Source organism: Amphimedon queenslandica, unplaced genomic scaffold (genome assembly GCF_000090795.2).
Source record: "Amphimedon queenslandica unplaced genomic scaffold, v1.1 AMPQUscaffold_13160, whole genome shotgun sequence".
Classification (NCBI taxonomy): domain Eukaryota; kingdom Metazoa; phylum Porifera; class Demospongiae; order Haplosclerida; family Niphatidae; genus Amphimedon; species Amphimedon queenslandica.
Genome location: NW_003546604.1, coordinates 55,554 through 69,094, shown reverse-complemented (window position 1 = coordinate 69,094; position 13,541 = coordinate 55,554). Strand labels below are relative to the sequence as shown.

The following is a 13,541-nucleotide window of genomic DNA, read 5'->3' as shown; positions in this document are numbered from 1 at the left end:
CTTTGTTATGATCATGACAATCATTTAATAAAAACTGAGAATTCTCCAGCTGAAAAGTGAACAAAAAGTAATAATGCAAGCAGTGATTACTGTCTGTACTTTTTCACTTTACAGCAGATTTGTACTATTAGCTCATACAATAACTAAAGTTGTACAGTTGTAAACTGTTAGTTTGCACAGACTGGCTTATATATTATTCTTCTAAACTAATAATACAAAGTTCAATGATTTCTCATTAAACCTATAATTGGAATTAATATCATAATTACAAAGTGCTCCGGCACAGTCAAGCATTCACTAATGGCATAAGATATTAAAATTAAGGACATTACTAATACAATCACACACCATCATTGGTCAACATTACCACATGTATACACGGAAAGTAAATTCTTAAAATTCTCCCAAGCTATAATCATTATATCTGATGTAGCTTGTTGTTGTTGTTGTAATGGAAACTGAAAATACCGTTACATTTAGTTTGATTTCATTATTGTAATAGTCTAAAACTGTCAAGTTAACAACTAGAAACTGCACTGTAAGATTATATCTATATCATGGACTTAAGAAAACATTTTTTTAGAAAATTATTATCAAAAGATAAACAGCAAATAAACAGCAGCAACCTGTATAGAATCCATCTCATAAACCAGTTATGTACATAATGTCCATGTACATATATGTCCATACCCCTTTATCATTGGCTATCTAATAATGTCTTCCATACAGAGCCAGTTGGATAGAGATAGGCCGCTCTGGACTCTTCTTTCATCTCTCCAGAGTATCCTGGGAGACTAGGAACCATGTAACATCCGTCCTTAATAACAACCGGATCAAGGAAATGCTCGTGAAGATGATCTACATACTCAATGACTCGTCCTTCCATTGTACCAGACACACATACATAATCAAATATGGAGAGATGTTGTACGAATTCACAGAGGCCAACTCCACCTGCATGAGGACAGACTGGGATGCCAAACTTTGCCGCTAATAGGAGGACGGATATGATCTCATTGATGCCTCCTAACCTACAGCTATCAATCTGACAGTAGTCCATAGCTCCTGATTCTAAAAACTGCTTGAACATCACACGATTGTGACAATGCTCTCCAGTAGCTATACCAATGCCCAGTGGACGCAATGCCCTGCCAATCTTAGCATGGCCCAGTATATCATCAGGAGATGTGGGCTCTTCTATCCAGCGGAGATTGAACTCAGATAGAGCCGTCATGTGACTAATGGCTACATCGACGTCCCATCTTTGATTGGCGTCCGACATTAGAGGTGTGTCAGGACCGATTTCTTTTCGTATCACTTTAAGACGACGAATATCGTCACTGACATCTTGACCGATTTTGACTTTAAACATTTTGAAGCCATCGTCCAAAGCCTCTCGACAGAGTGCCTGTATCTTTTCATTGCTGTAGCCTAACCAGCCAGCTGATGTAGTGTAAGCAGGGTAACCGGTTTGCTTTACGCTTTCAATCCTCTCTCTACGTGAAGGATACTGCTTGTGTAGTATTGCTAGTGCTTCATCCTTTGTAATAGCATCAGAGAGATACTGCCAATCAATTAGCGATATAATCTCCTCGGGACTCATGTCTGATAATAGCTCCCAGACTGGTTTACACTCTATCTTACCCCAGAGGTCCCACAGTGCATTAATGACTGCAGCTACTGCTAGATGTATTGCTCCTTTCTCTGGTCCTATCCAGCGGAGTTGTGTCTCACACGTCAGACTGTGCCAAAACAAAGCAAAGTCAGTAAATATATCAACCAGTGATCTGCCAACTACTAGCGGCTCCAGTGATTTTATTGCAGCACAAACGATCTCATTCCCACGACCAACAGTAAAGGTTAGCCCATGACCCACCAATGAGAGCCCTCCTGCGTGTATTGTCACGTATGCTGCAGAATAGTCGGGGTCCTTGTGCATAGCATCCGAGCCATGGGCCTCCAGTGATGTAGGGAAACGAATATCAGACCAATGCAGCTCGGTGATAACGTTCTCTGGTTTCAGGACATTTCTAAAGGTCAACTTGGAAGACATGTTTTAGGAAAACGCCTCTCTTGGCAACAGAGGAACACCCCCTTCTTTGCATAAAATTATATGAAAAATGGCTCCCTTATTCTCCAGATTGAAAACCCTCCTTTCACGTGATGTTATCATTTCTTCTCTCACTGCTAGAGATGTAAGGTTCCCAACTTCAGCCTGTGGAACAGGTCATGGCTCTGACGCTCTACACAAAGACCCTAACTATTCAGCAGCTTATGCAGTTTTGACTGCAGCTAGCAGCAATAGTGAAGGTAGTAAATAGACCTCTTTGTGTAAAAAAATAAGGCAAAAGATTATAGTAATTTGTGTGGCGGTTCTGTTTACTATTTGTTCACACCTTGTCATGCAAGCAAAGCTGTTGTAATTATAATTTTATTCACTAAAACATTATTTTGTTAAAAATTATTTTTTATTTTAATACAGGAGGCAGTCTTTATAGTGGCCATGGATTAACGTTCACAATAGGCCGTGGAAATGAGGTTGTTTGTGCTGCAATAAAATCACTGGAGCCGCTAGTAGTTGGTAGATCACTGGTCGATATATTTACTGACTTTGCTTCGTTTTGGCACAGTCTGACGTGTGAGACACAACTCCGCTGGATAGGACCAGAGAAAGGAGCAATACACCTAGCAGTAGCTGCAGTCATTAATGCACTGTGGGACCTCTGGGGTAAGATAGAGTGTAAACCAGTCTGGGAGCTATTATCAGACATGAGTCCCGAGGAGATTATATCGCTAATTGATTGGCAGTATCTCTCTGATGCTATTACAAAGGATGAAGCACTAGCAATACTACACAAGCAGTATCCTTCACGTAGAGAGAGGGTGGAAGATTTAAAAGAGAATGGATATCCAGCTTACATTACATCAGCTGGCTGGATGGGGTACAGTGATGAGGTTGTAGAGGAGCGACTTCAGTCTGCTTTAAAGTCTGGTTTCACTAAATTCAAGATGAAAGTCTCTCGTGATCTCTCAGTTGATAAGCATCGCTGTGAGCTGATTCGTTCAATTCTTGGTCCCAACGTTCCACTGATGATGGATGCTAATCAATGCTGGGATGTGGATGAAGCAATAGCTCACATGACAGCTCTATCAGTGTATAAGCCATTATGGATAGAAGAGCCCACATCTCCTGATGATATACTGGGCCATGCTAAGATTGGTAGGGCATTGCGTCCACTGGGCATTGGTATAGCTACTGGAGAGCATTGTCACAATCGTGTGATGTTCAAGCAGTTTTTAGAGTCAGGAGCTATGGACTACTGTCAGATTGATAGCTGTAGATTAGGAGGCATCAATGAGATCATAGCTGTCCTATTGCTAGCTGAGAAGTTCAAAGTCCCTGTCTGCCCTCATGCTGGTGGATGTGGGCTCTGTGAAATGGTCCAGCACTTAATGTTCTTTTACTACATATGTATATCTGGTAGTAAAGAGAGCCGACTCATCGAATATGCTGATCACCTCCACGAGCACTTTGTGCATCCAGTCACTGTTAATAATGGATGCTATCTTTTGCCCACTAGTGCAGGGTACTCTACTGAAATGAAGAAAGAGTCAGTAGAAGAATATTCCTATCCTAATGGACCTGCATGGACCAAGACAATATCTTAAGTGAATAAAAATTATAGATTATTTTTGCAAAAATATTTATTCTTGCTTAAAGAGGAGTGGCTGGCCTGCAGCACACACTCCCTTCACCTTTGCATTTCAAAATGTCCCACCTCCTCTTTTCTGGCCTAAGGTCTCTCCTTTCCCCTTCTTCCCTCATCACTGACATCAAATGTCAAGACATTAGGTTCCAGACGCCAGAGCTAGCTGACTCTGTCCACACTCCTCATTTCTCAGTTGCTTATGTCACTCTCACTGCCAGTGGAGTAGGAGAAGGGGTTGGCCTAGCATTTACTCTTGGCAGGGGAACAGAAGTCGTCTGTTCTGCTGTGCAAGCTCTAAGTCCGTTCATAGTTGGTAGATCTCTTTTAGAAATTTACACAGACTTCTCTTCTTTCTGGCACAGCCTGACCTGGGAGTCACAGTTGTGCTACATGGGGCCGGAGAAAGGGATCATGCATCTAGCAGTAGCTGCAGTCATTAATGCACTGTGGGACCTCTGGGGTAAGATAGAGTCGAAACCAGTCTGGGAGCTATTATCAGACATGAGTCCCGAGGAGATTATATCGCTAATTGATTGGCAGTATCTCTCTGATGCTATTACAAAGGATGAAGCACTAGCAATACTACACAAGCAGTATCCTTCACGTAGAGAGAGGGTGGAAGATGTGAAGTGTAATGGATACCCTGCTTACACTACATCAGCTGGCTGGATGGGATTTTCTGATGAGCTTGTGAAGGAAAAAATTAAAAGCTCTCAGGAAGTTGGTTTCACTAAATTCAAGATGAAAGTCTCTCGTGATCTCTCAGTTGATAAGCATCGCTGTGAATTATTTCGTTCAATTCTTGGTCCCGACGTTCCACTGATGATGGATGCTAATCAATGCTGGGATGTGGATGAAGCAATAGCTCACATGACAGCTCTATCAATGTATAAGCCATTGTGGATAGAAGAGCCCACATCTCCTGATGATATACTGGGCCATGCTAAGATTGGCAGGGCATTGCGTCCACTGGGCATTGGTATAGCTACTGGAGAATATGCGCACAATCGTGTGATGTTCAAGCAGTTTTTAGAATCAGGAGCTATGGACTACTGTCAGATTGATAGCTGTAGATTAGGAGGCATCAATGAGAATATTGCTGTCATGTTGCTAGCTCAAAAGTTTGGAGTCCCCGTCTGCCCTCATGCTGGTGGCTGTGGGCTCTGTGAAATGACACAGCATTTAAGCATATTCTACTACATATGCATCAATGATAAAAGAGAGTCACAGATGCTTGAGTATGCTGATCACTTGCATGAACATTTTGTCTATCCTTCAATAATTAAGAATGGATGCTACATTGTTCCAACTGACCATGGCTACTCTACAAAGATGAAAGATCAGTCTCTGCTTGAGTATGAGTTTCCTAAAGGGATAAAGTGGACATAATATTTATTTTGAATTAATTTTGTATTACTGCTTACCTTTGGATTTCCAAAATAGATTTTGCTGCTGCAATTCTAGTTTTCAATGATTTTATTTGGAAAAATAAGCGTAATAAAAAACACAATACATTATTTTAGAGAAATGAAACTCAACACAAAGCAGGTAATAAATGTATCAAGGCATGTCAGTATTAAAATCATTATTTCTTCTCGATCAGGAAACTCAGTTTCTTTTTAGTATCTGAGAGGAGGTTCTGCTGATCTCTTGTTGGTGACGAGGGTCCTTTAGCAGGTGTACCAAATGGAGTACCATAAGGAGTGAAGTCATGTTCGTCATTACAAAATCCTTCAACTGAGATTTCTCCCTAATACATGTTTTAATTGACATTACACAATTGAGCAGTACCAATGAATATACTGTTTAAGTGTTTTTTTCGAGGAAATTATATTTCGGAAAATCTTCTAATTTTCCGATTTACAGATTTTAATTTTGCAAATTCTACCATGTGCCATGTGGGTATTGTATTATATTGACTTTCCCGGATTTTATTTTCGCACATCAGAAAGGAATCTGCAAAATCCACGAAATTTGCAACCTTTGAAAAAACCACTTATACAGTACCTACCTTTGGCGTCATGAGATGGTTTTGCTTATTGCACCAAGTCACAAAACACCTAATGAGAGATAGAATGACAATAGTGTGTGTATTTACTTTACTTTTTTGCAAGCTCCAGGCTATCAGCATCTATTTTTTTGCAATATACTCGAATGCTCTTCTCAACAAAAGTGGCAGGGAGCATCTGAGAGACTTGATTCCTACGGACTTTAAAGGCTCTATTCGGCTTATGCTTAACATAAAATCTCATCTGATCTATTGGATTGCGCTCCTTCATGCCATAATCAAATGTAACAATCTATGTACAGAATTTAATGATTCATTAAGAGGAAGATTTGTTGAATTTCCCTGGCGTACTTTAACGTGAAGGTCAGATTCGGTTAGGCCACAATCTGGTCTTGAGTCTAATATCTGATCCTTAATCTCCTCCTATTAGTAATAGATATAATACATGGACATTTTTGTACTGAAATATAAAGGATCTTTAAGCAAGAGTACATAAAAATGATAAAATTAGTATAGACACCCCAAAAACTAAATTAGTACATATATCTCATTAATAGTAGACTTCAAGTAACTGTAACTTTAAATGCATTAAGGCTGATTCACAACACATTTAACTTAACTTAAGGTAATGCATTAAGTTAAGACAGGAAGTGCTGTATGAACCAACGGCCAGAGGTAACTTAACGTAAGGACTCCTCCTTACGTTAAGGCCATAGGTTTATACAGCACTCCCTGTCTTAACTTAATGCATTACCTTAAGTTAAGTTTTAAGTGTGAATCAGCCTTAAAGCATGCATGTACATACATGTATAAAGCATGTACAATATAAACACTCACATTAGAACCAGCAATATCAGTGGATGGTTGTGTCTGTCCTATGCATTTGTACAACTGCCTTTCTTCTACTCTACATAACAAAGCCTGAGCCTTATAAGGAAAGATACATAATAATAACAATAAAGACAGGAATAATCATAATGTATACCTGTTGAAGTTTAGGGTTAGGAGAGGTCATGATGACATGCATAATGGAGTCATTGAGATTGGTATAAGCAACCATATCATTGACAGCATCAGACATTCTAACTAAAGACCTAAAACATGATGAGCCAATGGTATGGACATGTAACATCAAGAGGTAATATACATGTATAGTGATAGACTAAGTACATTGGCTTTTTGAAAAATTCAAATTTTAATTGGAATCAACTCAAAATTTCTACATAACATTGGTATCAAAAATGTAATAAAAATGAAGAATTCTTTCTTAGTCAATTTTGGCAAAATTTAACCAAAAACCTTGTACTATAGTACGGGGACTTTGGCCTGATTTTTAAGCAACTTTAAAAATTCGTAATTTTGATCGGAATCAGTTTAAACTTTTTACACAACATAAGCACATATACATGTGTCAGAAAACTATAAAAATGGAGAATTCTCTCCTTTTAATTTTTATGAAATTTGGCCAACGACCCTGTACTATAGTACAGGGACTTTGGCCCAATTTTGGAGTAATTTCAAAAATTCGTAAAACATCCAGTTTTGATTGGAATCAGTTCAAACTTTCTACGCAACATAAGAACATGTATATGCATCAGATAAAAATATGAAAATGGAAAATTCTCTTGTCAATTTCGATGAAATTTGGTTGGAGACCTTGTACTAGAGTAAACAGGGATTTTTTTGTCAAATTTTGAGCAAATTAAAAAATTGTAAAAAAACAATTTATGATTTGAATCAGCTGAAAGTCTCTAAACAGCATAAGTACATGTATACGTATCAGAAATTGCAATAAAAATAGAAAAAAAAACTCTCCTAGCAATTTCCAGAAAAATACCCAATACAGAATATTTGACTACATTTCTGAGAAACTTTAAAATTTGTAAAAAATCCAATTTAATTGGAACCAGAACAAAATTAGCACAAGAACATGTATGTGCATCAGGAGATGTAAGGTGTGGTCATGCACAACCTTACCCATCCTTTCCTGGTATCAGTAGGTGGTCATTAGCAGCAAGCAGTGCTTCAGTTAACCTGTTCAGGAATGATAATAACTCACTCCTCCTCTTTGTTACTTACATGATTTCAACTGCCTGTGAAGTCTTGTGTTGATATGCCCTTCTGTGAAGAGCATTGCGAGTGTGAAACATTTCATACAAATTACCAACCTCCTACAATAAAATTAATTCATTTTTTGTTGCTTTGACTTTCTTCCTATTCCCATTCATTTCTCTCTCTCCCCCCTCTCTCTCTCTCCCTTACTTTATCTCTACAGCATATCTGATACACTCCATCAACTTTAATGACTCGTGCAAACTTCATGTACCTCCGCGAGTCAAAGCTGTTTGGGATACCGAGACAGTGACAATCTCTGGCAAAATAGTCCCATTTATCAACATCAACACCATTCCTCTTATTAGCTACAATCTAATGGAATAATAATAATAATAATAATAATAATGTAAAATCATTTTATTCATTATTTATTCTTTTATTATTTCATTATTCATTCATTCAAGTATTATGTTTATTTCTTAGAATTTTATTTGGTTTTTATTATTCTTTGATCCATTATAGTTGTTTTGTTTTAATAATAATAATAATAATTATAATAATAATTATTATTATGACTATTAATTCTATTATGTGCATTATGTTTGTTGTCTTTATGATAATATCAAGATTAAGGTATTATTACTCTTGATGATAATAATAATAATAAGAAGAATAAGAATGTTAAAGTATAATTGTTTAAATTTACATTTACAAAGAGATTATGCCTCCCCATTAAATACTATTTGCATCAATATGCAAATGTCATTACCAATCCTACTTTATACCACACCTAATAAACACAGTATCAATCCTATATTGTCTGTCGTGATTGTTAACATGTATGTTCATAGTGATAATTAAATTATTATTATTATTATGTGTGATAAATACAAGTTAATTCTTTTCGGATAATAGTACAATAAATGACAATAAACACAAAAATCAATCATTGTATAATGACAGTAACAATAAAAGAATCACAATTGAATAAAATAAGAATTACAGTCATCTAGGGACATGATAGTGTCCCCTTGCTTTTTGACCTCCACTTCCATCACTCTCAACTGGATGACTTCCATTTTGAATTCCACTAAAACTTTTTCTTTTCCTTCCACGCCGACTTCTTCCATTCTCCTCATGCAGTTTGTCTAAAAACTTGTGTATTAATTTAAGTTGCCAGCGTTGATGCTGCGATTGGTGTCTTCGCCCCACTTGTCCTTTCTCTCGGTTCTCATTTTGTTTCATCTTATCAAGTTGTCCTGTCAAAATCTTCACAATCTTAAGGACTTCTTCAACCGGTTCTCCTTCATAAATCATCCTGTGCAATTCCTCTACATGTCTTTTACGTGAATCACTCTCATGACATTGTTTTTCTTTTGCAACAGTTTCTTTAACAGTTTCCTCATCATGGTGACTGGTCTTGGATGGGGGCTCGCTATGCGAGGCTACATCGTGACTGCTTCCTTCATGATTATTATCATGATGAGACTCCATTGATCTTTCCTTTTCTTCTTTATTATCTCTGACAGTTCCAGTTCCAGTATCACTAGCTGTAGAAACAACAACAGGTTCTGTGGCTGTGGAATCAGATTGAGATTCTTCAGTTTGATGACAGACTGCAGTGTCATTATTGCATTCAAGGACTTGATCAGTACTAGGCTTTTCACCGCCATTTGACTCAGATTGAAGCTGCTGTTCCAGCATGGCTCTCAATCTTTTCTCCATTCTATACTTCTTATTCATCCTCCTACGTTTTTTGGCTGAAGTCTTCCCCACTTTAGGCATTTTGAACGAGATTTCAAATCATCACACACTCTTGCACTGATGAATAATTATTACTATTATAGCAAGGATAAACCAGTAAGGACTTCCACTTATAACTGCAGTACAGTCAGCCCTTCCTATAAAGCCCAGCACTTTCAAGACAAATAGACAGATCCGCTTGAAGAAGAGAACACAGAAAATTAGCTTGTTCCTTCCACCATTTAATGTCAAATGCTTGACCACACCCATAGACGCGCCCACAAGTAATTAAAAACATACAAACTTTACCTAGATCTTGCTTTGAGAAATGAAGTAGAAATTGCTCTTTTCACAAATTTTACACAATTATAGAGTTGAATAAATGGTGGATGCTTGCAGCATCAGCTAATTCCATACAGTTATATCAATGATATATAAGTGGTATCATGTAATCCCGAATTTTAAGACAAGGTACTGTGAGAAGTCTGGCCCAGTAAGCAGCAGTAATTCTCTAATACCTGCTAGATTGCAAAAGTGGTCGGGCAGCAGCAGCTATTTTAAACATAAAGGGTCTATCTTATTACCAGTGTAATGTATATTGTATACGCAACTAATTTAAAAGTGATTATTTTACCAAAAATACAATACAATATATTAGGTATATCATTCATTAAATTTTCTTACTTCATAAAGGAAGCTTTTCTCTATGCTTCTACCTTTATACGGCCATGAACTCTCTCCTTCTTCCTTTCCTTCTCTATCCTTGTCATCTTCTTCTTCTTCTTTTAAAGGTCCAACTATGAGCTCCTTAATGAAGATGAGGTCTACCTCAGTTAGACCGTGTCTTGTAAAAGCTGGCCAAAGTTTGTTAGCAGCAATGAGGTGATCAAGCATATCAACAGAGCCTCTTTCATGCTGTACAAAATATAAAATGCTGTTATTAAAATTACTGTGTTGAGCTTGCTATTTGGTTTTATACATATACTACTGCTCAGGATCTCCCATAGGATTTTGGCATAGTCCTCATGCAGCTTCTTGTCAGTGGACTATTGTCAAGCTGCTCAAAAATTGGGCCAAAGACTCTGTACAGAGTACATGTATTTCGACAAAAATCACAAGGAGAGAATTCTCCATTTTAATATTTTTTCTGACATGCATACATGTCCTTATGTTGTGTATCAACTTTGAGCTGATTACGATCAAATTTGGATTTGTTATGAATTTTAAAAGCTGCTTAAAATGCCACATACATGTATACTATAATTGTAGTACTTGTCAGCTCATGAAGCTCATGCTGTTTAGCTCACTTAGCATGCTTTGTAATAATAATAACAATAATAACAATTAATAATAATATTAATAATAAAAATTAAACAACAACAATTATCATTACTATTACGACAATGTATTATTATTATTATCAATAATAACAAAACATCAATAATAATAATAATAAATTAATAATAATAGTAATATATTATTATTATTATCATTACAATTATCATCTCACTTTCCATTTTGGAGTTCCTGGTACTTTTGGTATAAAATGTAAATCAAACATGTGAGAGAAAGGACCATGGCCAATATCATGACAGAGTCCAGCTATCTTCACACACAGTATATCAACTGGAGTTATTGACAGCTCTGGTTGACGCCTTTGAAGACTCTCAACAAATTCGCCAGCTAAATGACTCACTCTATTAATGACAATAACAGAAGATAGCAAGAATATACAATGGGGTAATAGTAATATGTTTTACTAAAAGCAACAAATCAATATTATAATTTTAGAGGGCATGGAAATGAACACTAATAAACAAAAATAGCTCAGGGAAATTTCTACATTACACTTTTCTGATGCATAAATAATCTTAAAAAATCTTATTTTGTATATAAAGTTTGAGTTCAATCCAGTATACAAGTATCAGCTATTATTATAATAGTATACAATGTGAAAGAATTCTTCATTAATGTTACATTTTCTGATAAATACATTACCATACTTACCCTAAGCTATGCTCAAACCTGTTGTGAGCTGCTCCTGGGAATACATAATAACTGCCACCTAAAGAGAGAGAGGAGAGAGAGAGAGAGAGAGAGAGAGAGAGAGAGAGAGAGAGAAAAGGAGGAGAAGCATAAGAGAAGCTAGGGCACCTTCATTTTTCTTTTGCATACCTAGCTGCTTTATATAACGTAGTCTCTGGAACTGTCTTGTATCAATAATGGACACCAAAAGTGGATGAAGATCAAAATGGCCGTGAATAGGATCGTTAAATACCTAATAATAACATAAATAGCAGAAAGTTATGAGGTCTTCTATACATGCAACTATAATTGCTCCAATTGAAGATAAGAACAATTGTGATAAATGCAACCATAATGATACCATCAAATTACAATAATGACAGCCATGAGAAGCAACAATTAGCAACAGAAACATTTTTAATGCTAATGCATCATAAAGTGAGCTTAAATCTGAGGTGGAGGATTTTGCAGAAGACTAAGCAAGCACAACATCATGGCTTTAGCCAAATTTTTAATAAACTTTAAAAATTCATTAAAAATCCAACTTTGGTTGATCAAACTTTCTGCACAATACAATCCAAAATAAGAACAAATTGGAATAATATTCAAAATTATTGTAACGATAATTTTTCTGTGATTTTCCATCATCACACACAAATGTATCTTATTTATACATTGATTTTGTATTACAGTGAGCAGTGTACTATTTTACCTTCTCATTCGCAGGTGGTGGTAAAGACGATATCCATTCAATAATATCTATTTGATCACCAACAGCACTTAAAATTAATTAATAATTAAATTAATAAAAAGATTATTTAAAATTAGGCCGGTACTTTATTCCCATCTGTGCCAGTGTAGAATGTGTCATACTGTATAAATGATGACGTTTTATTTTATTAACTATATAAATAAAAATGATAATAGAGCACACAGTGACAATTAAAGCATTACTACCTTTAAAGGCAGTTTGAATGTCCTCATTGAATCCAGCATCACGCAACATTGCTGCTATCTCAGTCCCTTCCATGCCCTCCTCTCCTGACTCAAGGGAAAGTATTTCAGACAGCTTTGGAGGCTCAATAACACCTGTCCGCCTTCTCTTTGCCGATGGGGACACACTCATTATTTTACAGTTTAGTGAGTTTACACTTTACTTTAGTACATACACGTGGTTTAAGTTCCCGCCTCCCAGATTCCCGCTATTTTGATTGCATTTGCTCTGGCGCATGCGCAAAAATAAGGTTATACCCACGTGTGATCATGTGCAATCCTCCTGATAGAAGGCTGCAGGCATAATATCTATGCTGCAGGCAACTTAGGCAAGAAATGGATAACGCTCTCAATTTGGATGATTTAGAAGAAAAATACGTTCGATTGGAGAGGAGGAAGGTCTAAAAGATTGATGTATTCAGCATTTGTTGCTTGGATAAGACAAAATTGAGGCTGCTGAAAAAAAGGGAATTACCAGTAGACCCTCCTAATGTAACATGGGAGCTGGAGCTAAAATTGTTGGTGAAGGGTTTACCTATTATTTATGCTTTTAAGTCTTACTAAAAAAGGATTAAAGGAATTTGCTAGACAGTTTCAGAGGATCTTACAACAGTTCAGTCAATCTGATATGCCTGATGGTCAATCCTTTGATATAGTATTGGAGCAAATGAAGTCCTTTTCAATACCTTCAAACAATTCCTGTGTTTCTATAGCATAAAGCGAAGGGGTGGGGACAAGACTACTATATTGCATGTGGTTCGATGTTACATTATGTAGTAGCAACCCTCAGTTGTGGAGTGAGGACATACCATCTCTGCCAAATTCCCAGATCTGGCGTCTCTCCAAAGTTCCCGACAGTGCTGGTTCACTTAATGTGAAAGTCGATACTGTATATAGCTAGTCTCGCGTAGCCAGACCCATCCCCCTTTTTGGCATGCCAAAAAGGGGGATGGGTCTGGCTACACAAGACTAGTATATAGCAACAATGATTACATAATAATTTTCTT

At 36.8% G+C, this 13,541-nt stretch overlaps 3 protein-coding genes across 5 annotated transcripts; 1 reads left to right on the top strand and 2 right to left on the bottom strand.

Annotated features, from left to right (window-relative positions):
• Nucleotides 1–555: 555 nt before the first annotated feature.
• On the bottom strand, nucleotides 556–2,071 carry LOC100636591 (mitochondrial enolase superfamily member 1-like). The gene has a single exon (XM_003389050.3). The coding sequence runs from the start codon at nucleotides 2,051–2,053 to the stop codon at nucleotides 698–700; it is 1,356 nt and encodes a 451-aa protein (XP_003389098.3). The 5' UTR covers nucleotides 2,054–2,071; the 3' UTR covers nucleotides 556–697.
• Nucleotides 2,072–2,096: 25 nt separating this feature from the next.
• LOC100636465 (mitochondrial enolase superfamily member 1-like) lies at nucleotides 2,097–5,173 on the top strand. Of its 3 annotated transcripts, none has more exons than XM_020000729.1 (3): nucleotides 2,097–2,310; nucleotides 2,483–2,992; nucleotides 4,435–5,173. In XM_020000729.1, exons 1-3 carry the CDS (start codon nucleotides 2,121–2,123, stop codon nucleotides 5,097–5,099), a joined length of 1,365 nt encoding a protein of 454 aa, XP_019856288.1. In that variant the 5' UTR covers nucleotides 2,097–2,120; the 3' UTR covers nucleotides 5,100–5,173. The 3 variants fall into 3 exon arrangements, with proteins under 3 accessions (XP_019856288.1, XP_019856289.1, XP_019856287.1); XM_020000730.1 differs by having other exon boundaries at nucleotides 2,483–3,284; nucleotides 4,727–5,173; XM_020000728.1 differs by lacking the exon at nucleotides 4,435–5,173 and having other exon boundaries at nucleotides 2,483–3,716.
• Nucleotides 5,174–5,184: 11 nt separating this feature from the next.
• Nucleotides 5,185–12,990, bottom strand: LOC100636213 (deoxynucleoside triphosphate triphosphohydrolase SAMHD1-like). Its single transcript, XM_020000726.1, has 16 exons — nucleotides 12,499–12,990; nucleotides 12,378–12,444; nucleotides 12,254–12,320; nucleotides 11,692–11,794; nucleotides 11,524–11,581; nucleotides 11,027–11,213; nucleotides 10,201–10,431; nucleotides 7,981–8,145; nucleotides 7,798–7,889; nucleotides 7,696–7,752; nucleotides 6,704–6,812; nucleotides 6,556–6,645; nucleotides 6,070–6,141; nucleotides 5,814–6,010; nucleotides 5,722–5,770; nucleotides 5,185–5,460 (listed from the first exon to the last, which is right to left on the bottom strand). Exons 1-16 carry the CDS (start codon nucleotides 12,665–12,667, stop codon nucleotides 5,296–5,298), a joined length of 1,878 nt encoding a protein of 625 aa, XP_019856285.1. The 5' UTR covers nucleotides 12,668–12,990; the 3' UTR covers nucleotides 5,185–5,295.
• Between the last annotated feature and the right edge of the window lie 551 nt (nucleotides 12,991–13,541).